Here is a 23,276-nt window from a genome sequence, read left to right as displayed (position 1 = left end):
AGGAAGGGAGAGGGATGGAGAGATAGAAACATCAATGATGAGAGAGAATCATTGATGGCTGCCTCCTGCACGCCCCCCAGTGGGGATGGAGCCTGCAACCCAGGCATGTGCCCTTGGCTGGACTCGAACCTGGGACCCTTCAGTCCGCAGGCTGACACTCTATCCACTGAGCCAAACCAGCTAAGGCCTTCCATCATTTCTGATGGGAAATCTAACAAACATCAGTCTTAGTTTAACACAGTACAATGATCAAAATCAGGAAATGAACAATAAAATATTATTTAATCTACAAATCTTATTCAAATTTCACCAATTCTCCCACCAATATTCTTTAGAGCAAGATTTAAAAAAAAATTTCTGGTCCAGGATCCAGTCCATGATCACACACTGCATTTAGTTATCACGTGTCTTTAAGTTTCCTTCCATCTGGAACAGTTTCATAGTCTTTATCTTTCATGATGGAATGCAGGCCAGTTATTTTATAGAATGTCCCTCAGTTTGGGCTTGTCTGGTGTTTCCTCATGATTAGATTCAGGCTATGCATTTTTGACAGGATTACCACAAAAGGGATGTTGTGTCCTTAATGTATTCTAGCACAGGGCACATAATGTCTGTTTGTCCCATTCTATATGGTTAAGCTGGGCCAGCCAGGTTTTTCCATAAGTTACTATTTTTTCCCCTCTCTCTATATATAGATAACTAATTTTGGGGGAGGTGCTTTGAGAATATTTGAGTACCCTGTTCTCAACATCTCAACACACACACACACACACACACACACACACACACACACACACACAAACACCAAAACGTTTACCGAGTTTTTATTGCCTATTGATGCTTTTCACCTGAGCAGTTATTACTATGGTGGTTGTCAAATGGTCCGTCCCTAGGGTTTGGTTCTTTAGGGCTTTCAACTGAAATCCTGGTGTATCCACTAGGAGTCTCCTTTTGAGCAGTCCTGAGCTCTGATCTTTATCTTCTTGGCACTGATTCTGCAAAATTCTGGCCTGCTTTACAGAAGTTCGGTTTTAGCTTTGTAGGTTCGCATCTTTTAATATTTCAGACTTCAGTAAATGGAGGGAGACCTGAACCTATTTTTAAGGTCCCAGAAGCCTTCAATTTTGTCACTCTAGGCTGAAAAACTTTAAAAAACTGTTAATGTCTCTTGTTCCACCTGAAGGCTTGTGCCTGGGGAAAACCTGGATCCTCGGCCTCCTGCCAGAATTGGCAAATGCAAGTGGCTGCAGATTGTCAACTTGCCTCTCCATGGTCCTCTCCTCTCTGCAGTCTTTTCTTTTTTAAAAAATCTTTATTGTTGAAAGTATTACATAGGTTCTCTCCCCCCCCCCCCCCCCGCATTACCCTCTTCCAGCCCACTCCCGCCCCCCCCACCGCCCCCCCAGGCCCTCACCATCCCACTGTCTGTGTCCAGGGCTTACGTATATATGCATAAAGTTCATTGGTTTCTCTCCTCCCACCCAGCCTCCCCTGCCTTCCCTCTGAGGTTCAACAGTCTGTTCATGCTTCTATGTCTCTGGGTCTATTTTTGACCATCAGTTTATTTGGTTCATTAGATTCCACATATAAGTGAGATCATGTGATACTTGTCTTTCTCTGACTGGCTTATTTCATTCTGCATCATTCCCTCCAGGTCCTTCCATGCTGTGGCAAACGGTAAGAGTTCTTTGTTTTTATTGTCACATAGTATTCCATGGTGTAAATGTACCACAGTTTTTTAATCCACTCGTCTGCTGATGGGCACTTGCTGTTTCCAAGTCTTAGCTATTATAAACTGTGCTGCTGTGAACATAGGGGCGCATGTATCCTTTCTGGTGAGTGTTTCGGGTTTCTTAGGATATATTCCTAGAAGTGGGACCACTGGGTCAAATGGCAGTTCCATATTTAATTTTTTAAGGAAACTCCATAGTTTATCACAGTAGCTGCACCAGCCTCTCTATAATCTTCACTTCCTTGGGTTACTGTTGCTTCTGCAACTCCTTTAAGCCATAAAAATCACCAGTTTCACTAGCTTTTCTAGTTGTTCTCACGGGGAGAATCTTTCAGCTACAAAATACTCCATCCTACCAAAAATGCAAGTCCTACACTTTCATTTTTGGGGGCTGCATAGTATTGCATGATATGGGTGTCTCACTTTAAAATTTAACCTCTGCTCTATTTATAGTTGTTTAGTTTCTCATTACTATAAAGATTATTATAACACCCTTGTAGGCATGCCAATATACCTGAGTTCAACTATTTTTACAGGTTAATATGAAAATAGAATTGCTAGCCGAAACCGGTTTGGCTCAGTGGATAGAGCGTCGGTCTGTGGACTGAAAGGTCCCAGGTTCGATTCCGGTCAAGGGCATGTACCTGGGTTGCGGGCACATCCCCAGTAGGAGATGTGCAGGAGGCAGCTGATCGATGTTTCTCTCTCATCGATGTTTCTAACTCTCTATCTCTCTCCCTTCCTCTCTGTAAAAAATCAATAAAATATATTAAAAAAAAAAAGAAAAAAAAAAAAAGAAAATAGAATTGCTAGATCAGAGGGTACGATGAATTACAATTTTCACAGGTATTGCCAAGTGGCTCTCTAGAAAGCCCTCACATTCGTCTGAGCTGAGAGTAAACGACTCATAAATGACCATGAGTAATTTCGAGTGGTCACTAGTCTCTCTGCCCCTTCAGGTGCCTCCAGCCTCAGCCTTCTGTGATGAGTGGGCGAGGTAACCCGCAGATCTGGTGTGTGGTGCAGGGCAGTGCTGCCTGGACCATGTCTTGTCTTGGTACCAGCAATGGATGGGTCGGTTTCTGGCCGAGTCAGTGAGAAAGGGCTGTGAACCCGCTTCCTGGCATAGACCTGGCCCAGAATGCCACATGCATTACTGTGGGCAATGCCAGCCCTGCTGATGAGGGCACCTACTACTGTGCCATGTTTTCAGGCCCGTGTATCTTTGAGAAGGTACCACCTGCTCTATCAGGGAGTCTGAGTACCCCTGCTGTGTAGGACGGCAGTGGAGCAGGTGGCAGTGGCTTGGGAAGGAAGGTGGAGATGGTGGAGCCCCTTGGAGGGAGCTTTGGTTGGTGGTGATGCAGAAGAGAAGGAGGGCTCTGACGAGTGCACTGCTGGCAGGGCGGGAGCTCAAGCATCTTCTACCAGAAAAACCAAACATGCAACGTTTGGGGTGGGTGCTGATCCTGAGACGGCCGAGGCTTCGGCTGGCAGCATGTTCCCTGTCATCGCTGAGCATCTCTCTGAGGGGCCGAGTGCAGCTGGGCCAGGTGCGCCACTTTCCCTTGGGGGGCCTGGGACAGGGAGCTTGAGCCCTGCATCTCAATCCCCGCACTTACAGCAAAGCAGGCGGCTTCTCTAGGACACTGAAGAGTACCAGGTACTAGGCTGCTCCCATTCGGGGCTGATGGCTGCCCAGAGCTCCCTTCAATGAGGACTATCTGCAGCTGGGATTCCTTCCACTCTTCACCTTCTCCCGGCCTCCACTTCTACCCAGGCCCACCGCCTCCTCGGTGACAGCTGCCGAGATGGATTGGAAGTTCTAAGAAGAAACCTTGCGTCCCAGGTTACCCATTCCTTTCTCACTGAACATCCCGTTACTCGAATCCTACTATGGCCGTTACGGCTTTAAGACATCTTTGCTGCCATCTATTCATTAGGCGATTACTTTGAAAACACACAGATGCAAATCAGCTTTGCTGAATGAAGAGGTCAAAGAAAAGGCCCAGCAAGGGTGGCACAGCGGTCAGACCCCAGAGCTGGGCAGGTCACAGGAAGCAAGTGCAGCCCAGCTCTGGACCTCACCTGGAAGGCGGCCACTAGACCAGGTGGCATCCATGTGCCGTAACTGTAAGGAGAGGGTCCAGGCAGGTGCCCTTCCCAGAAGGAGCCTCAGGCTATGGCTTAAACACATCATTAGGATGAATAATTCTGGACACATCAGCCTGAGAGTCACAGAAACCCGGATCTGACTTCCATCTCTGCTCTAAACGTCCCATGGTCTTACTCTGCTTGACTGAACCACGAATACTAAGAACCCAACAGCAAGGTCTGTGAGCATCAGTGACACGTTCACAGTCGGTGCTCCTGGCCCCATGGGCTTCTACAGGCGGAGCAGGTGGGTGCAGAGTCTTCCCAGTCACCACAGAGAAGATTTAACAAGTAAAAACCTGCAAACTCTTTATTAAATTCTCCCATTTCATCTGTACAGAAAAAAAATGCACATTATGTTCAGAATCTCAGTAACATCTCAAAATTACACAGCAAGAACATGTAAAAACAAGGAACTGCAGGGATTTTATACATAGAAAGGAAAACCATTTACAAAAGAGGCTTGTTCATTTTACTTTTCTTTCTTTCTTAAAAAAAAAAGGTAAAGGCCTAAGATCTCACACAGCATGTGCTGCAGTCTGTTTTCCTGCTCGGGCTGACCTGGGAGCACTGTTGGGAGGAGCCACTGTGTCCAGGGCACTGCAGTCTGACCTCAACCCCCCAGCATGTCTGCCATAGGGCCTGCTGGGCTCTGGGTCCAGGTGTCAACCCTACGTTGGGGGAAGGCAAAAACAGAATATAGAGGCACTATCTGAATTTTCTGCTTGCCCAGGGAGAGTTCTCTACTGCACGTAACCCAACATCCCTACCTGTGAAACGCAATGGATTTTGGGAAGGGGGAAGGGGAGGAAACCACCGTCAGGATCCTGTCACCACCAGCCCGAGCAGACCATCCACCTGGGTCTCCAGTGACCTCACTAGATGGCTTGGGGGAACCGGTCACTGAAGAGTCATGACTGATCTGCTGACGTGGTTGCCCTAAAATGTGATTCTTGATTGCCTAGTGGAGAGGAGGAGGACGACGAGCAGTACAGTTAGAGGAGCAGCCAAGCAGACAAACGAGAGAACTTCCGCTCTGGCCCAGGGCCTGGGGAGTCAAAGACCAATGCGGAGGAGTGTCCCGGAAAGCCAGGGCACTGGGGTGCTGCATTTCACAAAACTACTTTGGTGCTGCACAGATGGTGGGAAATATAAAAGGGATCCTTGAGGTTTTTCAAATTTACAAGAACATGAAATACAAATAAACATCATTTAAAAGCCGTATTATTTTTGTTCTATGGCCAAAATTTAGGTTGAACGTGTCAGACTGGGCTGGCTTGCTTCCAGTGGTACCTATTCTAGCTTCCTTCTCCACATCTGCTTGCTTAGTGTGAGTTATATGTGAGGGAGAGGAAGAAATGGGAAGTGAAGGCCTTGGAGGTCAGCTAAGAAAGGAGCCCAGGAAGCAGTCTACCCTCCCTGGTGAATCGCTGAGGTGGGGACTTGGGGCTAGAAGTAGTACCACAGCCTGGGGGCAGGGCGGATGGGAGACAATTCCGGAAGTCACACTCATATCAGGGACTCTTCTCTTGGGAGAAAGTAGGGAAGTCAGCACACAGCTGACACAGCTGTAAATGGACGCTACGACCCGACCGTGAGGCCAGAACATCCACCCTTCTATCCTGTGACCTCAGGAAATGGAAAGAGATGGGGTCTCAGGAATGTTCTGTCACCTCCTCCAGGAAAGCAGCTCTCCCCCCGCCAGCAGCACTGCTCTGTCCCCCAGAAAAGTGCAGGATGGAAATCCCTGAAGGCTGGCAATGAGGTCAACACCTGCTCACTGAACACTAGAGCTCCCCTGGCTTCTAAGGATGCACAGGCTCCGAACGAGCTGACTGGACCCACAGAACGGGCTGGGAGTACTGGCAGACGCATCAGGGGAAGGCAGAGATCTAGAGCCTTTGCGAGGACGCCCATCTCGGCACACCTTGCTAGCAGCTTCTCTTGGGACAGCAGGAATAGTAGAGGGCCAGGGGGGCACCAGGTGGTCTCCTCCTGGAGCCACCCTCTGCGGGAGACGCTCCAGTAGGGGGTATTCGTCTTGTTCTTGATATTTTGCCCAGATTTCTGATTTCCGCCTGTACGCAGTGCCTCCAGCCCAGGAGGCTGCCCTCCTGATGCCTCTGGAATATCGTGGAGCACACCAGGTATGAGTCCCTGAGACACTGGAGAGAGCTGGTAAGGCCAGGGGAGTTACCTGGCTACTGTCATTTTCAACAATTGCCAGGAGCCTTGGCCTTGGCCAAACCCCCACCTGCTGCTTATGTTATTGTTCAGGGGCTGGGCATCAGAAGAGATAAATGCCAAGGTCTGTCATCAGCTCTTCCACTAGGGCCATGGTTCCTCCTTTGCTAATTCTAGGCTAGGTGACTTACTCTCTACTGATCGGAGGCTGGCAACCAGAGTGCCTGTGTATCTGTTTTGTGACACCAAGTGCAGAGCAGCAGAGGTACAGCTGCAGGTGCAGGTGGTGCTGGGCGTGGCAATCTGCCTGGAGTCCCAAGAACCATCACATCAGACTGCTCCAGGAGGCTGGGGAAATGCTTTCTTACAAGCCACTGCAGACAGAGGCAGAGTACCCCTTCTATTCCGACCATCTCTAAAGGCAACAAAAGTTTCAAGAATCAAACTCCTCAAACTTCCAGATCTGCTGCAGACAATGAAGGAGATCGTCCCAGCTCAGAAAGAACAGAAATATGGAGGCATTAAATTATGGAGATGTTTGACATGTATAGGGAGGGAGACTGCAGAGATGAGAATGGTACCGGCCCCTCCAAATGGTGAACATCAATCCAATCCTGTAAACAACACCAGACACGTCAGGGGGCCTGCATTTAGAGGACACCCCACTTCTCGATCCCAAGCCTCAGCAACCTCCACCACCCAAGTGGGAACCCCTGGGGAAATGGTTGGGACCAGCTCAATTTGGCCCAACAGTGGAGGTGGAAGGGGTGTTGCTCAGACTCCCAGAGTTTCAAGTTTTATGAGACGGAAGAGTCTCAGTTGCTGAGCATCAGGAAGACCTAAGAGCAGGACTGAGGGAGCCAAGCTGCTGAGTGGCTCCCTCGGTGACTTGTTAGCCCAGGCAGGGGTAACACACAGCTGGCTTCTGGAAGCCACTGCCTCCAGGAAAGGTCGCAAGGAGAAATGAAAGAAAAAGAAGACCACAGTATCAAATACACGCCAGTCAGGTCAGGGCAGGAGCAACGTGGACCAACTGACCCATAAACTGACCCACTCTGCACTGAACACCTCTCAGGGGAGACGAATGTGAAGGTCCACAGCACACATGGACGGTGGCCAAGGGGGCGGGGGGGAAGGGCGCCATGGTCTATGCAGACAGTTTTAGGCACATGATTTATAACACTTTGTGGACGTCTAACAGGTTAATAAAATATATATTATATAAATATATCTCCTACTGTACACGCCGCCCTCTAGGCAGCCACTGTGACTCCATGCCCCAAGTCAAGCCAGCCGTGCTGGGTAGAACCATGATGCCTGCGTCCTCCCTCTGTACGCTCCAACCTGTCACCTCCACACCGTGGGGTGAGGGAGAGTGGCCAGGAATATTGCTCCCATTAACTCAGATTCTGAAAAGACTGACGAATCCCCAAAGTACAACATTTAGCCAATGCCTTCTACCGTGGGTGTATGCAGCAAACGGACAGAAAGGAAAAGAATGGAGAAAGCCTCCATCTTTTAATGTAAGAACTTTCCACGCCCTCTGCATGTAGAGGCATAAAGGAGCTGTCTAGGAAGGTGGCTCAGAGCCTGCAAAAAGGTCAGGCTGAACTGCAGTCACACCTGAGACCATGCTACATCTTTCTAAGCCACTGCCCTGACCTGCAACGTTGCCTAAAAAATAAAGCAAAGTGAATCAAGCCCTGGCTCCTCCTTCCTCCCCCAGCCCCTCCCCCACATGCGCTGCTTCCCAGCACCTGCCGCCCAGCAGGGCAATCCCCAGGCAGCCGAGCCCTGCACTAGCCTGGAGGAGGGAGGGCACTGGGATTCTGCTGCCTGGGGACCCGAGTCCCGCCTCTCAGTGCAGATCAGCATCACAGAGTTTTGATCTTCTCCCCAGTCCATTTGCCCCTCGCCTAGGGAGGCTCCGGCTTTACTTCACTGAGGTGAGGAGATCGTAGGAATACATATGGCCATGGGGGTCTTGACCAGCAGTGGCTCTTTAGGGTGGAAACTGGAAGGCATCACTGTTTCAGCAGAAGAAAACAGGATCCGAAGTTGGCTGGTTAGTGGTTTCCCACCACTTGGTGAAGTCCATGGCCCTGACATGGCCCAAAGGTGCTTTTGAGAAATGAGCAAGACATCCCAGTTGTAGCATATTGGGTGGAGTGTTTCCCCTTTAACGTCCTGTCTTCATTATACATAGTCACACAGAAGAAAGAGCCCACTGCCCAAATCAAGCTTGGAGGAGGTATGCTACTATATACATTTTTTCCTTTCTTTAAAAACTTATTTCCTGTGTGTGTGTGTGTGTGTGTGTGTGTGTGTGTGTGTGTGTTATTTTTTTTGTTTTTGTTTTTTTAAGAAATCATTTGAGTTGCAGGTCAGATGAGTTGGTTCTGGAAGTACCTGTGGTTCCATTGGTATGAGAGAGACTTGTCTACAGGTAAACCTAAGTCTGCCAACAACGGCGATAACCAAGTGGCCAGCGGCTGATGCTGCACAGATGGCCGGAAGGAGGGACACCATGACATGGGTGAAGTCTGAGATGGGACAATGCAGTGGTACCTGCTGCTGCTCTAACATGGGTGTTTGTTGGTGGCACCTCTGAGAAGAACGAGGTGAGAGGGTACGCTATACAGGAGGTCTGTACAAACTAGGTACTGGACAGACAGTTCCTTTGGTGGCCAAGGTGGCTCTACCTGTCCTTGAGCTCTCGTGTCACTCGTTTGGTGATACGTCCACACATCAGGCCAATCAGGAACAATATACAGATGCTCCCACTGATCACGGAGAGAATGTAGTTCTTTGACGGGGACGTCATCACCTGCATGGCGAGGTCAGAGAAGCCATCCGCGGGGGCCACCTGGAGTAACATACGACAGCATCACCCTCTGAGAGAACCGGGCTGGGGTGGTGCTAGCTCTAACTTGCCCTATCTTGATTCCTAGCTTAATTTATGTCATTTCTTTTGAGGAGCACGGGCAAGGGACAAGAGCTACAACTCTTTTTTTAAATCATAATATTGCATGTATCTACTATGTAAGGTTAGATGGACCTGGAGATGATTATGTAAGTGAAATAAGCCAGTCAGAGTAATACCACAGGATCTCACTTATATGTGGACTCTAATGAACAAAATAAACTGAAGAACAAAATAGAAACAGAGGCATGGACACATGGAACAGACTGACAGCTGTCAGAGGGGAGGGGCCTGGGGAACTAGATGAAAGAAGGTGCAGGGATTAAGCAAAAAACCCCCCCCACATATATATATAACACACAGACACAGACAACAGTGTGGTAATAGCCAGAGGGAAAGGGAGGTGGGAGCAGATGGAGGTGGATGGGGGGGGGGGGGGTAAATGGGACAGAAAGAGACACGACTTTGGGAACGGGTGTACAACGCAGTGTGCAGGTGATGTTTTGTTAAGCTGTACACTTGAAACTTGTATGGTTTTATGAACCAATGTCACCCCAATAAATTCAATTTAAAAATAAAAATAAAGGATCTGTTAAGAACATAAAGATTAGAAAATACAGCCAAACCCAAAGAGGGGGAGTCTCATCACAGCAATCTCTACCCGCAACAAAATAACAGCCCACTGAGGACTGGGCGATGTGCTGGGCCTTGGAAAGGGCTCAGCATGTTTGCAACCAGTCAGCCCTCACACCACCTCGCAAAGTGGGTTTTATTATCCCATATTACAGATGGAGACTTGGAGGCCCAAGGACTAGGAGGTGGTTTAGTGACTTGCAAAAGGTCACAGGTTCTTATGTACTCTGATTCATTTTATTCATCATGTTTGCTGCCTTTTAGAAAACAATTCAAATTGTGTTATATGCCAATTCTTTATCTTGACTTGTTTGCACTCACCATTCTATCTTAAGCACTCCCCCACATCAAAAGTAATGTGCAAACATGATGGACAGGGACTGAATATGCTTCCCCACTTCCCCACTGTGGGCACTGCCATGTAACCAATCTTCACCCTCAGTTTTCCTCACTGCGTTCTCAAATGCGCCTCTAGTAGCTGCTACGGCAGAATCAGAACCGGAAGGCTCCCAGGCACAAACTGTTCTTTAGAGTCTCACCTTAGCTGGGTGCCTGAAAAGGGCTGGCCCCGAGGTGTCTGGGCTGCTTCTATGCTCAGCCCAGGCACACAAAACAGAGCAGGAGGCTTCAGATTAATGTAATCTGAGCGCCAATACTTGTCAATCCAAAGCAAGCAGTGGCAATTCTTCGCAGCTCAAAAGTGGAAACCAGTGCGGAAAGCAAAGGGTAACTTCGTCTCTACTGCCTCAACTAACCAAGGACGTCAAAGCTGACGGTGTTCCCTCAGGAGAAGGAATAAGGGGTGCTTAATCCCTTGCTATTTTGACAGTTATAGTCCCTTATGTCTAGGTATGAAAACTTCCTGTGGTCTTTCCTGCTTGCCTGTTACCCTTGACCTTTAAGCACATGGGTGACGGGAAGTCCTCTCTCTCGATCTAAGGATCATCTATCGCAGCGAGGGAGATAGAAAGAGCGTGGACCTAGAAACCTGACTTTTGCGCCTTGGGCAAGTCATAATTTAGGAAGTCGCAGTTCCCTCCACCATAAAATGAGAGAATAATCATTCCACTGACCTCATAGGTTTCAAGTTTTAAATGAGGTAACATATCCATCAAAGTGATTTGTGAACAAGGCAATGTATACATGAGAAGAATTGTTATCATTCTCTCACTGAGTCTGAGTTTTTGTAGGAAAACCCCCCCCCGGCCAAGTCCGCCTGGGTACCATCCACTTTCACCGGTGTCCTAATGTCTCTCTCCATCCTATGACGCTCTGTGTTCCAGGCTAGCCGAGGGCCAGTCTCACATCCGTATTTTGCTCCTATAGACTGTGCAAAATTAGAAAAACAAGCTACAGCAGGAGTGGCTGATACCTTTCTTTTCTCGTGGGCATGATGTCTAGTTTCTCTTTGCACAGCTGGCTTAAGTCACATCCTTCCTTCGGGTGACTCACTTTTCAGTGGTGGATTGTGGGCCCCTGAGGGCAGAAGTAACAGCCCTGGCAAACCCTAGCAGACACAGCCCAATGCAAAGCAAGACGGTTCTAGGCTCATGGACAGCCAAGGAGGCTCAAAGGTACCCTGACAGATTTTTCTAATACTCGTACTGCTGGCCTCACAAGGACTAGAAAACCAGTGAAGTGCCTTGAAGAGACTGGAAACTGACAGAACAGATGGCCACTTCAGCAGATGCTCTTGGTCATTACCTTCGCTGCGTAACTCCACATCTCAATCCGATCATTGAGGCGTTTCTTGCACTCCGGTTGTAACCTCACCCGCTTGTCCTCCAGGGCCTCCATGAGGCAGGACATTTCTGTGGAAGGAAAGGGATAAGAACAGTCTGAAACCTACAGAACTGAGAGATTTCGGTAAGGTTGGGGGGAAGGCTATCTAACCACCAGAGACTTCAGATCTGTTGGATGAACAAAGTTAAATCCATTCTAGGAAACCTGACCGAAGATGTAACACGGAGAATGATGATATTTCATTCCCACATGGACTGTCCAGTCTCTCCTAAAACCTCTCTTATATTCACTGGGCACACATGGCACAGAAACAACTCCCCACCTGCGCAGGTTCTACCTCACACAAAACCTGTGCACGGAGCCTGATGTGGCCACTGGGGAAACTGACGAAGCTGAAGCTGGACAAGATGGGAAAGAAATCCATGATGGTGGCCTGACTTATGCTTCCCCGAACTCAACTCTCGCAGCTAGGTCCGTTCACACTGCAGATTTATTCCAAAGTTCATTTTGCCACAAAGGCTCTCAAGGGATGTCGTCTGTGGTTGAGCTGCAGCTACAGAACAGAGTAGCTGCACCTAATGTCTCAGGGGGAGTCTTCGCTCCTCCCAAGGCAGTTCAGACAGGGTCAGCGTGTACAGTGACTTACGACGCCCGCGGCCAGGGGTGATGGCTGCGCAGTGGTGTTTGATGTCCAGGGCACAAGCTGTATGAAGAACTGGGTCCACAAAGATGTCTGCTTTGCTTTCCTTCAGCATGTTTAACACCTCCTGGGAAGGGAAGAGCATTGCAGAGAGAGCTTTTGTGGAGACAATGCATCAGATCTGCTGTCTGCAAATACTTTAGGTACAAAGAAGTCAAGGAGAGAAAGCTGAGACAGGCAGCAATGTGGTGATGATGCAGAGAGTGCAGATTTTTAGTAACCAATTTTTTAAAAAGAATAGTTTATTGATTCTGAGAGAGAGAGGAAGGGAGAGGGAGAGAGAGAAACATCAACGTGAGAGTGTAACATCAATCTGCTTCCTCCTGCACACCCCTTACAGGGGATCAACTTGCAACCTGGGCATATGCCCTGACAGGGAATTGACCCAACAACCTCCTGGGGCACAGGACAATGCCCAATCGAGCCATACTGCCAGGGCATTTTAGCATCCAACAAAATTTAATTCAACAAATATACTTGGGGACCTACCTAGCGAAAGAAAAGCTGTTTGCTAAACAAAGCAGGATATTGTAAGATCAGATTTGTATTTTTGACATTATTATTAAATACTAAATGCTAGTATTCATATTGATGTAATATAATTATTTTGTTACTTTAAGAAGTCAGAAAATGTGAATTCTGAAAATCAGAGTAATACGCTATACGAAAATTCCCAAACAAAAGTAGATGTCTGCAAAATGTTTCACTTTACCTCCATTATCCTCAAAAGGAAAAAATTAACTCACAAAGCATAATGCTACTGCAACAATAATTCTTATTTGAGTTTAAAGAAGTTTTGAACAAGAGACTTATAAGCATAACAGAAGTGAAATCAACTCTGCAAACCCTCCAATTGTATATGATGAAATTATAGGAGGTAAAGACAGGCTGGAAATGATTTGTTAAATAAAAATTAGTTTGCTCTCAATAAAGACCGTGGTTCCTGTAAAACAACAACAATAAAAACAAAAACCCAAAAATAAAACTCAAGTCCCCACACTGGGGATCAAGCCCGCAACCCAGGCATGAGCCCTTGACTGGAACTGAGCCCAGGACCCTTCAGTCCTCAGGCCAACGCTCTATCCACTGAGCCAAACCAGCAGGCCACTGAAACACTTTTAAAAAAAGGTCAAATTTTCAATTTTGTAGTATACTGTATGCTTAGTCATATTTTGATAAATTTGTTTTTATGTGATGTTTCTGAAATGAATTAAATTTTTAGTTTGAGTTTTATGAATGCAATGCACTTACTGATATATTGGAATTGACATTTTGCTCTGGTATTCCACTCAGAGTGCCCTTTAAACAATGGCCTAGTCATGGAAATGAGACATTCACAAATAATTAGTACATGTGACAGAACATTTAAGTTATAGGCCATTAATGGTCAAGAGTCAAAGTAAAGTTTGGTAAGAGAGAACAGCATAGCATTCTGGGAAGGAAGGTTTAGATTTTGTCACTAAAACGTGCAGAATGTAGCATTAAAGGAAAAAGGGGGAAGAGGAGAGAAAAGCACGTGGGGGGAGTGGTGATGGCGGTTACCCTTTTGCACATGTCTGTTTTGATTTTGAGCAGGTTAACTTTGAGGCACTCCTCCACTTGACCTGTCTGCTCCTGGGCTGCTGCTTCCTCGGCACACAGATTGGAGATCTGTCCAGGAGACACACAAAACAAGGCCACCCCACTCTCACCAGAAACCTCGGTCTCTGAAACGTGCAGATCTGGTGATCCTCCCACACACATGCCCAGAGCTCCACTCAGACGGTTCCTCCTCCTTCCCCTCCGTCCAGAACGAGACACCAAGCTCCGTTTTTGTTTTCCTTCACACGGACTGGCACAGAGTCAAAAACCAGCCAATGTGCATATCCTCATGCCGTCAACCCCAAGACCTGAGAGGCTGTCCCGGGACTGCTCAAGGACTAGCATCAAACATACTTCCTGATTCCACAGGAGGAAGGTCATGCAGCCAAGTTAATACTCAAAGCAAGTGCTTCACATTTCCAGAGGTTCAGGGTCAACCCAGACTCACAACTCACACACACACACAGAGAAGGGGGGGGGGGACAGAGAGGGAGAGAGAGAGAGAGAGAGACCCGGGAACATAGCCTGTAGCACAGATTAAAACTTAATCTATTTTGGACAGCTTTGAGTAAGCTGTTTGAAGTATTTTTAGCTACGACCCCCTCAAGTTCACATACACTGAACAAGGTTCTCCACTCAGCCCTTTCTAGCTAGGAAGTCAAATGATTTCCAAGGACTGGCACTTCTTTAGAGCTATTATAGGAGCACGTCTATCTTTCTGCCAAGTCTTGGGGTGTTCTGGGTTCCCTATCAGAACCAGGAGAAGGGAAGAGTAAACTATATGTAGAGACATAATAGGAGAATGATTTTGTTTAATAGAGAACTACAGAATCAGCCCTGCATAGTGACAGGACTAATTCCATTACAGAGAACCAGGAAGTTGGACCATGGAGAGCCTAAAGGTGTCCCTTCAACTCACCCTGGAGCCAGGGCTCAGGGAAAGAGAGTAAAGAACTTTGCTCCAATGAAACTTCTCTGACCAGCTCTGTTCACAACCGGTTTCATCCCCAATCCTACCTCATCCGAGCAGTGCAGCTGCAGCTGAGGATCGAGTCGGTAATCCAGAGCAGACTCCTGAATAATAATCCGGATCTGGTCTTCGCAGTCTGAAGAGAGGCGCTACATGTGACAACAGGAGAACATGTCAGGCTGTTAGACAACTTCAGCTTTTACTTGGCCCCTGACGTGGGGAAGGAATAAAAAGGTCTTGGGGCAGCAGGAGCGAGCTGAGGCCTTCCCATGAGAACCAGTGCCAGGAACAGAGGCGGCTCCATGAACACACCTCTGTGGAGAGCCCGGGCCAATTTACCTGGTCAGCATATCTCAGCTTGAGGCAAGAGATGACTTGGCCTTCCAGTTCCGAATCCTCCTTGGCCTTAGTCAGGATACCGTGACAGAATTTAGGAATGTCGGCTTTACAGGCTTTCCTTAACACAGGGTTTAGGCGGTAATCTAGAGCAGAAAGTGTTAAGAACATGATAAAATATGTATTCCAACTGGATTCACAAATTTTTAGAGAGCCACCTTCCAAAAAGGGACATATTATATCAATGACCACAAATAAACCATTGATGTATTTATTCCATGAATGTATATATACTGAGCTCTATTTGTTTTTAGTCAGAAATACAAACCAGGAATCCCTCTACGGGGCAGCAGCTGCTCAGAGTCTGAGACTGATCTTCTGAGCAGTCCTCACAAACATCAACCTTCCCCATACAGTTAGCTTTGAAAATACTGAGAACAGAATATCCAACTCACCTTGGCCATTTAGTTACAAGGTAACTCAGAGATAAAATTTCTCTGCTCTAAAATGAATGACCCATATACTCACCTGCCATATGCGTGAAGTTTTATTAAATCTCTAGACTTTTCAAGAAATCTAGCCCTGATTTCTTTTGTAAGCCCTTCAAAGGCAGTTTTCTATTTTTTCAGCCTCTTCTTTCCCATGGCTTTTGTTCTGTTTTCCTGGATACTATTCAAGGAAGGATTAAGCCCTTTTGCTTACATCCAAGCTCTCCCTGAAAATTCCCAAGCAACAAAGCACCTACAGTTTTATGAGGCATGGATCCGCCCACTCAGTTCCATTAAGTGCGGGGCTTGGAAAGCCAAGCCAGGATGTTACCTGTGTTCTGGGTGATCTGGCGCTTGGTTATCATCTGTTTGCATTTGGGATCCATCAATTCACTGTTTTTATTTTGTTTCAAGCACTGCAACATGGTTTTGGAATCTGCTTCTGGACAGAATCTCTGCAAAGAATCAAAGTTTTATAAAAACAGCTATTCAAACATGGCAATTAACACCATCTGCATCACCTGTATTACTCAAACATCTGTTGAGTAATGACAGAAGCAGCCTGCAGGTATCACTTGGTACAAGAGAAATGACTAAGTGTGAATAAGCATTCAGCCTCAAGCCCTATTCTGTACCTACTTTCCACTGTAGCTCTCACATTTCTTTCTCCTACCTCAGTGTCTCCTAGTTTACATTGGATTGATTCCCTACCCTCATGGCTGTTACATTACGTGGCATCTCATGAGCATAAGTATTATGAAGCATGAATTTAACTGTACCAGGTGGCCAAATATCTACCAATTCCAATGGGAAACTCAGGAATTACCCAGTAACCAGTGTGAACAGGGATGTGTGGAAAGGACCCATCTGGTTTATCTCTTAACTACAGGGCCAGTCCCTATATACTGGTGAGTGTCCTTGAAGTCAGAGCTCCATTTCGGACTAGTAAAAAATTCCATCTCTACCTAATTCTAGTATGGGGATGACATCTGAATATGGGGATGTGAACTGGTGACTGATCTTTATAACAGTAATATCAAGTTTCTGCAAACCCAACCCTGACATTTCCATTTTTACAGAGGACTCAATTCTACCAGGCCCACCAAAAGACTTCTAACTTTCACAATTCTCTTTGGAATTTATTTGATAGGTTGAAAAGTAGCATTTTATCTTAAAGGGAAGCAGAAGTAAGTGGTCAGAACCTTGAGTTTAATCTCTGTATATATGGATAGATCCAGGAACTGATGTCTAGGTTCTCAAGTCGGCCCTGCTGTAGAGAATGCTCACTGCAGAAGTAAATGAACCAAAAAACTTGTCAAATGGAAAAGCCTTTCGATGGTGGTGGATTAATGTCAGGACATTTTGAAGGTGGCTTTCTCAGTATACCACCATGAATCGCCCCCAAAACCAATCATATATTCATTGGACCTCTAGTTATTCGTGGCTCAGGTCCAAGTGAGGTCAGTTATCTTAGCTCAGGGTTTTTTTTAACTTGACGTACATCAGAATCGTCTGGAGAGCTTTAAACCAGACGCTCCACTCCCAGTTTCTGACTCAGCAGATCTGGGTGGGGCCCAGAAATCTGCAGATTCCCTGGGGATGCTGATGCGCTGGTCTGGGACCAGACTTTGAGAACCACATCTTAGCTGTATAAACAATGAAAACGGGAAGATCATATGAATCTCCTCTGACATTTAAAGAGGTTTATGCTACCCTAACCGGTTTGGCTCAGTGGATAGAGCATCAGCCTGCGGACTGAAGGGTCCCAGGTTTGATTCCAGTCAAGGGCATGTACCTTGGTTGCGGGCACATCCTCAGAGTGGGTGTGCAGGAGGCAGCTGATCGATGTTTCTCTCTCATCGATGTTTCTAACTCTCTATTCCCTCTCCCTTATTCTCTGTAAAAAAAATCAATAAAATATATTTTAAAAAAATAAAATAAAGAGGGTTATGCTGTCATTTTCACTCACCCTGTGCTTAGTGCTTGGTTTTGGACCTCTTACCTTTATCATCTGCTTGCAGACCCTCATGAGCGTATAATCTAGTTCTGGGTCCATCATCTCTGTCTCCTGCAGCTTAAAAACTTTCTGGTGGCAACGGGTACTTAGCTGCTTCTTGTTTTCTTTCAGACATTCAATAATCTAGGGCGTAGAGTAATGGTCAAGTTAAGGGGTGCACCAGGATTGATAATCCACGTCTTCTGACTGAAGCATTCAGATCTTAGTACATCCCCCTTTCTATCCAAGTACCTTCCATGTCTAATTCCTAGGTAATAGGAATCAGGGTTTCCTTACCAAGGAGAATTATGTTGATAGATGTGTAACTTCAGAGCTCAGAGTAAACCAACCATATGAAAATAATGAACAGCAGGCTGCACTGAGCTCTAAAGGGAAGGAACCCACTCAGGATCCCTGGCTCCTTTTGCCTTCTCGAGCTGATCCTCGTCAAGATTCCTTCTGAAGCAAACGGGAGGCTCTCTGGCTTTCGCTAGAGCAATAACCCTGACTAGACTGCAGGCACAAGCCAGGAGGTTCAGTTCAACTCACCACTTACCACAAGAGAATAGAGCATTAGATGCCAGGTATAAATTAGACCCAATTCTTACCCCACACAGGGCAAACTTTATATAAACAAACAAGTACAGTAAAAAAGACAAGTGGATTAACATAAAAGCATAAAGTATATGATGCTAAGTGAATAAGCCAGTCAGAGAAAGAAAAATATGATCTCACTTATATGTGGACTCTAACGAACAAAATAAACTGACAAATAAACTAGAGTCAGAGGCATAACTACATGGAACAGACTGACAGCTGTCAGGGGGGGAACTGGATGAAAGAAGGTGAAGAGATTAGCCAAAGAACACATATGAGTAACCCACAGACACAAACAACAGTGAGGTGATGGCCAGAGGGAAGAGCGGGTGCATGGAGTAGCACAGGATGGATTTACGGTAGTGAATTAAGTATATCCTGACTTCTTCCCTCTATCCTCTGTGAACGATGCAGAAGAGAAGCAGATGGAAAGCTGCAGTAGCCAGGGCTGTAGTATAAAGTCACGAGACTTCTGTGAAATTCTCAAGGCACAACCAAGAATCATCAAATAACTGAGGGAAAAGGTAACAGCACAATCAAAACATATTGTTTAATAGCCTCAGAACAACACAGAAGGAAATGCTAAATGATAAGCAAGAACAGGTTATGAAAAGAACCAACCGCAGATCTTGGGAATGAAAACAGCAGAATGGCATGAATTCTGAGACTGAAAAAGCCAACCAGAATAAGGAAGTAAAAAAAAAGAATGCCTAATTATATCACAGTGAAAATACAGATTATTAAAGATAAAGAGAAAACTCAGAGGCAGATTAACTAATAGAAGTGAGAATCAGATTGCCCTAAGACTTTGCGTCAACAACACCAGGGACAAGAAGACAATGAAGCCACTATCTCAAAGGAAAGCTCCATGGCGATGCCCTGAACTAGAAGGGGGCAGTTGAATTACTGGGAGAACATGAAAAAAAAAAAAAAAATCAGAGGGATTGAACAAAAAAGGAAAAAGGGAGAGAGAACTCAAGGACATGGACAACAGTGTGGTGACTGCAAGGGGCAGAGGGCGGAGGTGGAAGAGGGCATAAAGGAGATAAATGGTGATGAAAAAAATAAAGTAAATCTTTGGACTATTCTAAAAAAAATTATTTGCTTGCACTGCATTCCTGATGATTCTGGGTAGGTCCCTGTTTCCACGTATTTTTAAAAAAAGTTTCTTAGGTGATACTTGTGTGGCCGTTAGTGAGGCACTGCAATGGGAACATGGTGAGGGAATAACTACAGAGTTGCAGAGTGCTGGGAAAGCTAGAGAGAGGAGGAGGCATATGAAGGATCATTAGGCAGACATGGAAACTGAAAGAGGAAAGAGAATAAATAGGAGACAAAGAGAAACTTTGGGAAAAGTCTGGCGTAACTCGTGAGAGGATGATTAGGTTGGATAGGATGTGATGAGGCCTATCCCACTAAAGAATTAATTTTTAAAATGTCACCTTCACACACACACAAAATAAATAACGTAAAATGTCACCTTCAAATTACTTTTGCAGTTAAAAAACAACAAAAAGTTACCTGGGCGTTGCCGTATTGCACCGTGGAACAGTAGTTCTTGATGTCACTCTTGCAGGCTTCGTACAGATCTGGTTCCAGACGGATGTCCTCTGTCTGCAGGAGCGGGAACCAGCATGGAAAAGGGAGGTTACTCTGAGCTGGAGATGTCAAATGTTCTACATATTTTTGACTGGATCCTGTCTGGTAACCACAATTTCTACACAGCAAAGTGGCAGGAGAATGGGGATTCAGTTTCAGTTCTGCCACTAGCTAGCTGCATGGCCTTGGACTTTCTCTGCACAATAGAATTTTCCTCTTGTAGTGCACACTGTGGTTGACTTCCACTTCACCTTGGTGATCAGTGCCTGGCACTCCCCTGGAGACGGCTGCTGTCCAGGGGTTGGGCACAGACCTCAAACTGACACTATCAAATTGAAGGGAAAGATCTTTTTTTCACGCTGGGGAAGGTTTCTCTTGTTTTTATTTTCCTGCTGGAGACAAATTTGGGGCAGGTGGCCCAGTGTTGCAGGCAGCCATCATGAGGGAAAGCAGCCTCTGGCAAAGCTGGGGCAAGAACAGCAGAGTGAAAGGAGAGACCTTTGATCCCGCGGGCATTACTATGCAATGACTGTATTGCATGCTTACAGCTGTGTCTTGCTCTGGACTTTGTTTTACACAGTAAAAGTATTTTCTCGTTCAAATACAAAGTAAAACAAGAAGCTGTCATATGGTAAAACTTTAGCCCGATAGTGGCTAAAACCTTTCAATTAGTCCTCGCCCCTCACCCACTTCCTCTCCCCTGCCCCAGGGCTTCTGGGTTTGTGGCTCTGGTTGAGGCATTACCATCTCCAGCTCCTCCACCCGCAGCTGCTTGCGGCACTTCAGGGACACCCTGTGTTCTTTGGCTTCCTGCAGAGTGTCGTTGCGCACGGTGGTGCTCAGGCAGATCACCACGTCCACCCTGCCAAGGGAAGGAGGAGGCCTGGGACTGGCTGGAGCCACCCAAGGGCAGGCGGCTGAGAGCTGGGCTGGGCCAGCACAACACCCCCTCCCAGAACTCATGACCCTTTCACCATGTTTTGAATGCCTTTCCTTTAAGTCTGTGTTCTCAGAACTCTAAAAGCAACAATTTGACTGTATATGTCATAAAAGTTGGGCCACAGCCCAAATGCTGACTATATTCCTGAGTGGCAGGGAGGCCACAGAGGCGAGGACAGTTCAACACTTGTTTTGTTAAAAAACATGTGATCAGAGAGGAAGGCTGCGCTTAACTTGAACCATGGCTTTGATGTACGTCCTGTGAAGCTGATTCCTGAAAAGTACAGAAACCGGAGCAAAATGGGAACTTGGTTTATATGAGGGGAAATAGAAATAGAAATGTGCCTTTGCAAAGTGACAGGGAAGGACTTAGGTAGTCATGCTCCACAAACGCATCACTCTCCTCATTAAGATGTAACTCCTAAGTGAATAAGGTTTTGTTTTTCACTATATCTCTAACTCAGTAAAGCCATTCCTTCCCTGAAGACACGACTGACTGGAGTTATGTTGGGAGGAAGTCAGCTAACCTCGTTGTCACAGTGCTACTTGATCCCAAGTACACAACCTCCATCTGCTCCACCAGTGACATAGCCCCAACTGGGAAAATTAAAAATGCTTCCTTAGTCTACGAGGTTCCCACATCAGAACTACCCCCACCAGTGGAGGCTCAGCAGCTATAAGGATGATGTCCAGACAAGGCAGTGTTTGGCCACACTTTCAGAGGGTGAGCAGGAGGCCTCCTGGGGTACCAGACAGTGGGGGGCTGCCTGACAGCTTGGATATTCATTCAGGAGCTAAGAAGCATTTCAGAGAAGCAGAATGAATCAATTAAAAGCTACATTACTTCTTCTTTATGTTGGGGCAAAGTTTCAGCACATCCTCTTTGCAGGCCATTTTAAACTTGTAGGAGAACCGAAAATCCTTCATCTGCACCTAAAAACAACAATGAAAAAGAAAGTCAGAAGCTTGGAAGCAAGTCCTAACCAGCAGTGCTGGGTGACACTGTTCGTAGTTTGCAGAAGCCAGCCTTCTGGCCTCTGCAGGACTTGTCCTTGTCTCCACAGGCTCTGGAACTGCTAACCTCCCCTTCCTCCCTCTGCTGCACGCACAGCAGTCCGCTGCCATTCCCATCACACACATGCTGTTCCCTCGGCCAAAAGGACCCTTCTCCCAGATCTCCCCCTGGTTTTCTGTCACTGCCTTGGCGTTTCTATTCAACTACCTCCCTCTACAGTCCCTTGCCTCCTTCATCCTCCAACCCTTTCATGCATTATTTTTCTTCACAGGCTCACCTGATTCTATCTGTGTCTTCCTCTTACTAGAACATAGTCCACAGGGCAGGGTTTGTGTGTTCCACCCCAGAGGCCCTGAACCCATTTGTCAAAGGCTGTATGCCCCAGAAGAGGGGAATTTTACACAGATGCTTGGATTGCATCCTCCTGGCAAGAAAATGCTTGCTTTACCAGAAACACTTCCGTTAGACATGTGGTAACAAAGAAGAGCATGACTTAACCTTCTTATTATGACAGATCTGGGTAACATGATTAAGGCGGGGAGGGGGTAAGGCTTAGAGTCCAGTGTATTGATACATATTTGGGCTGCTGCAATGAACAGTGACCCAAAACAGCAGGTCTCACTGAGACTGTTCAAGGAAAGGCTAAAATACATCATGAAAGCAAGGAATGTGACTGAGGCAGGAAATGCCTCCTTACTGTCTCTATCCCCAATGGATTACACACTCCCTAAGGGTACCAACTGTATACAGTCAAACCTCATTTCTGGAAATTCTCCCTCTCAGTTCTCTACCAAGTTGTTTATAGAAAAAATGTCTTTGTTGTCAAACTGACAGCCCTTTATGCTGATACCTCTGCATGACAAAAAGCGTCTCTCAGGCAACAAACAAAGGAGAGAATGCTTTTGTTGCTGGGGAAAGCAATGATTAGCACAGTCTTAAAACATAAAGAGACCATCAAGAGTGCTAATATTGCTAATAGTGTGAAACAATGATCACAGACAACTGGAGAGGTAGAAAAACTGTTGATTTTGATAAACAAAAAACAGTTAGCCAGTGACAACCATTTCTGAGGCAGTAATATATGAACAAAGATGCTGCATGCTGACCGGAAAGACACCACTGGAATGAATGCTAAGTGATTCATTCAAAGCTAATAGGGGATGGTTCGATAAATTTAAGAAAATAAGTGTTGTTTTTTTTTAAAGATTAAACAGTACACTAGACATGTACTATATATAAGAAAGGTTAAAGCAGGGAATCACTGGAGGGTCTGGAATGGACTAATTCAATTTATATTTTTTCTACTGGGAGGAAATTATTTGGTTTTTGACAAATCATTTCTCGAACAGCCTTCAGGAATGCATTAAGTTCGAGAACTGAGGTTCCACTGTATTTATCACTGAATTTTCAGGAGCCTAACAAAGCATCTGGCCATAGCAGGAAAAAAACACATTTATTGAAAACAAGTCAAAATAGGGCATGTATTTGGAGAAAACAATTTTTCACAAGAGCAGTCAAGACAAGAAGGCTCTGCCCAGTGTTACTGACCAGCTGGAAGTGGGTGACACCAATGGCGCACTTCTCATTCATGTCCTTCTGGTGTTTGTTTTGTATCAGACACTCCATCAGGTCCCCGGAGTCTATCTGGTTATCTGCCACATCCTGAAAAGGCAGTGCACATTTACA

The 23,276-nt window shown here is 46.2% G+C and overlaps 1 protein-coding gene across 2 annotated transcripts in view; it reads right to left on the bottom strand.

Moving 5' to 3' along the window:
• Window positions 1-4,174: 4,174 nt before the first annotated feature.
• GLG1 (golgi glycoprotein 1) overlaps window positions 4,175-23,276 on the bottom strand; it is a 115,519-nt gene continuing 96,417 nt past the window's right edge. For both annotated transcript variants that reach the window (XM_036345079.1, XM_036345080.1), the window contains 12 exons: window positions 23,139-23,252; window positions 21,420-21,508; window positions 20,381-20,498; window positions 19,559-19,651; window positions 17,447-17,584; window positions 15,776-15,899; window positions 14,960-15,102; window positions 14,668-14,769; window positions 13,612-13,719; window positions 12,016-12,136; window positions 11,331-11,437; window positions 4,175-8,936 (listed from right to left, as the gene is read on the bottom strand). In XM_036345079.1, coding sequence (XP_036200972.1) covers window positions 8,769-8,936; window positions 11,331-11,437; window positions 12,016-12,136; window positions 13,612-13,719; window positions 14,668-14,769; window positions 14,960-15,102; window positions 15,776-15,899; window positions 17,447-17,584; window positions 19,559-19,651; window positions 20,381-20,498; window positions 21,420-21,508; window positions 23,139-23,252 — 1,425 coding nt within the window. In that variant the 3' untranslated portion in view covers window positions 4,175-8,768. The remainder of the gene's footprint in view (window positions 8,937-11,330; window positions 11,438-12,015; window positions 12,137-13,611; window positions 13,720-14,667; window positions 14,770-14,959; window positions 15,103-15,775; window positions 15,900-17,446; window positions 17,585-19,558; window positions 19,652-20,380; window positions 20,499-21,419; window positions 21,509-23,138; window positions 23,253-23,276) is intronic.

Source organism: Myotis myotis, unplaced genomic scaffold, assembly GCF_014108235.1.
Source record: "Myotis myotis isolate mMyoMyo1 unplaced genomic scaffold, mMyoMyo1.p scaffold_m19_p_19, whole genome shotgun sequence".
NCBI lineage: Eukaryota > Metazoa > Chordata > Mammalia > Chiroptera > Vespertilionidae > Myotis > Myotis myotis.
The sequence above is the reverse complement of the archived record's forward strand: the minus strand, read 5'-3'. Positions and strand labels throughout refer to the sequence as shown.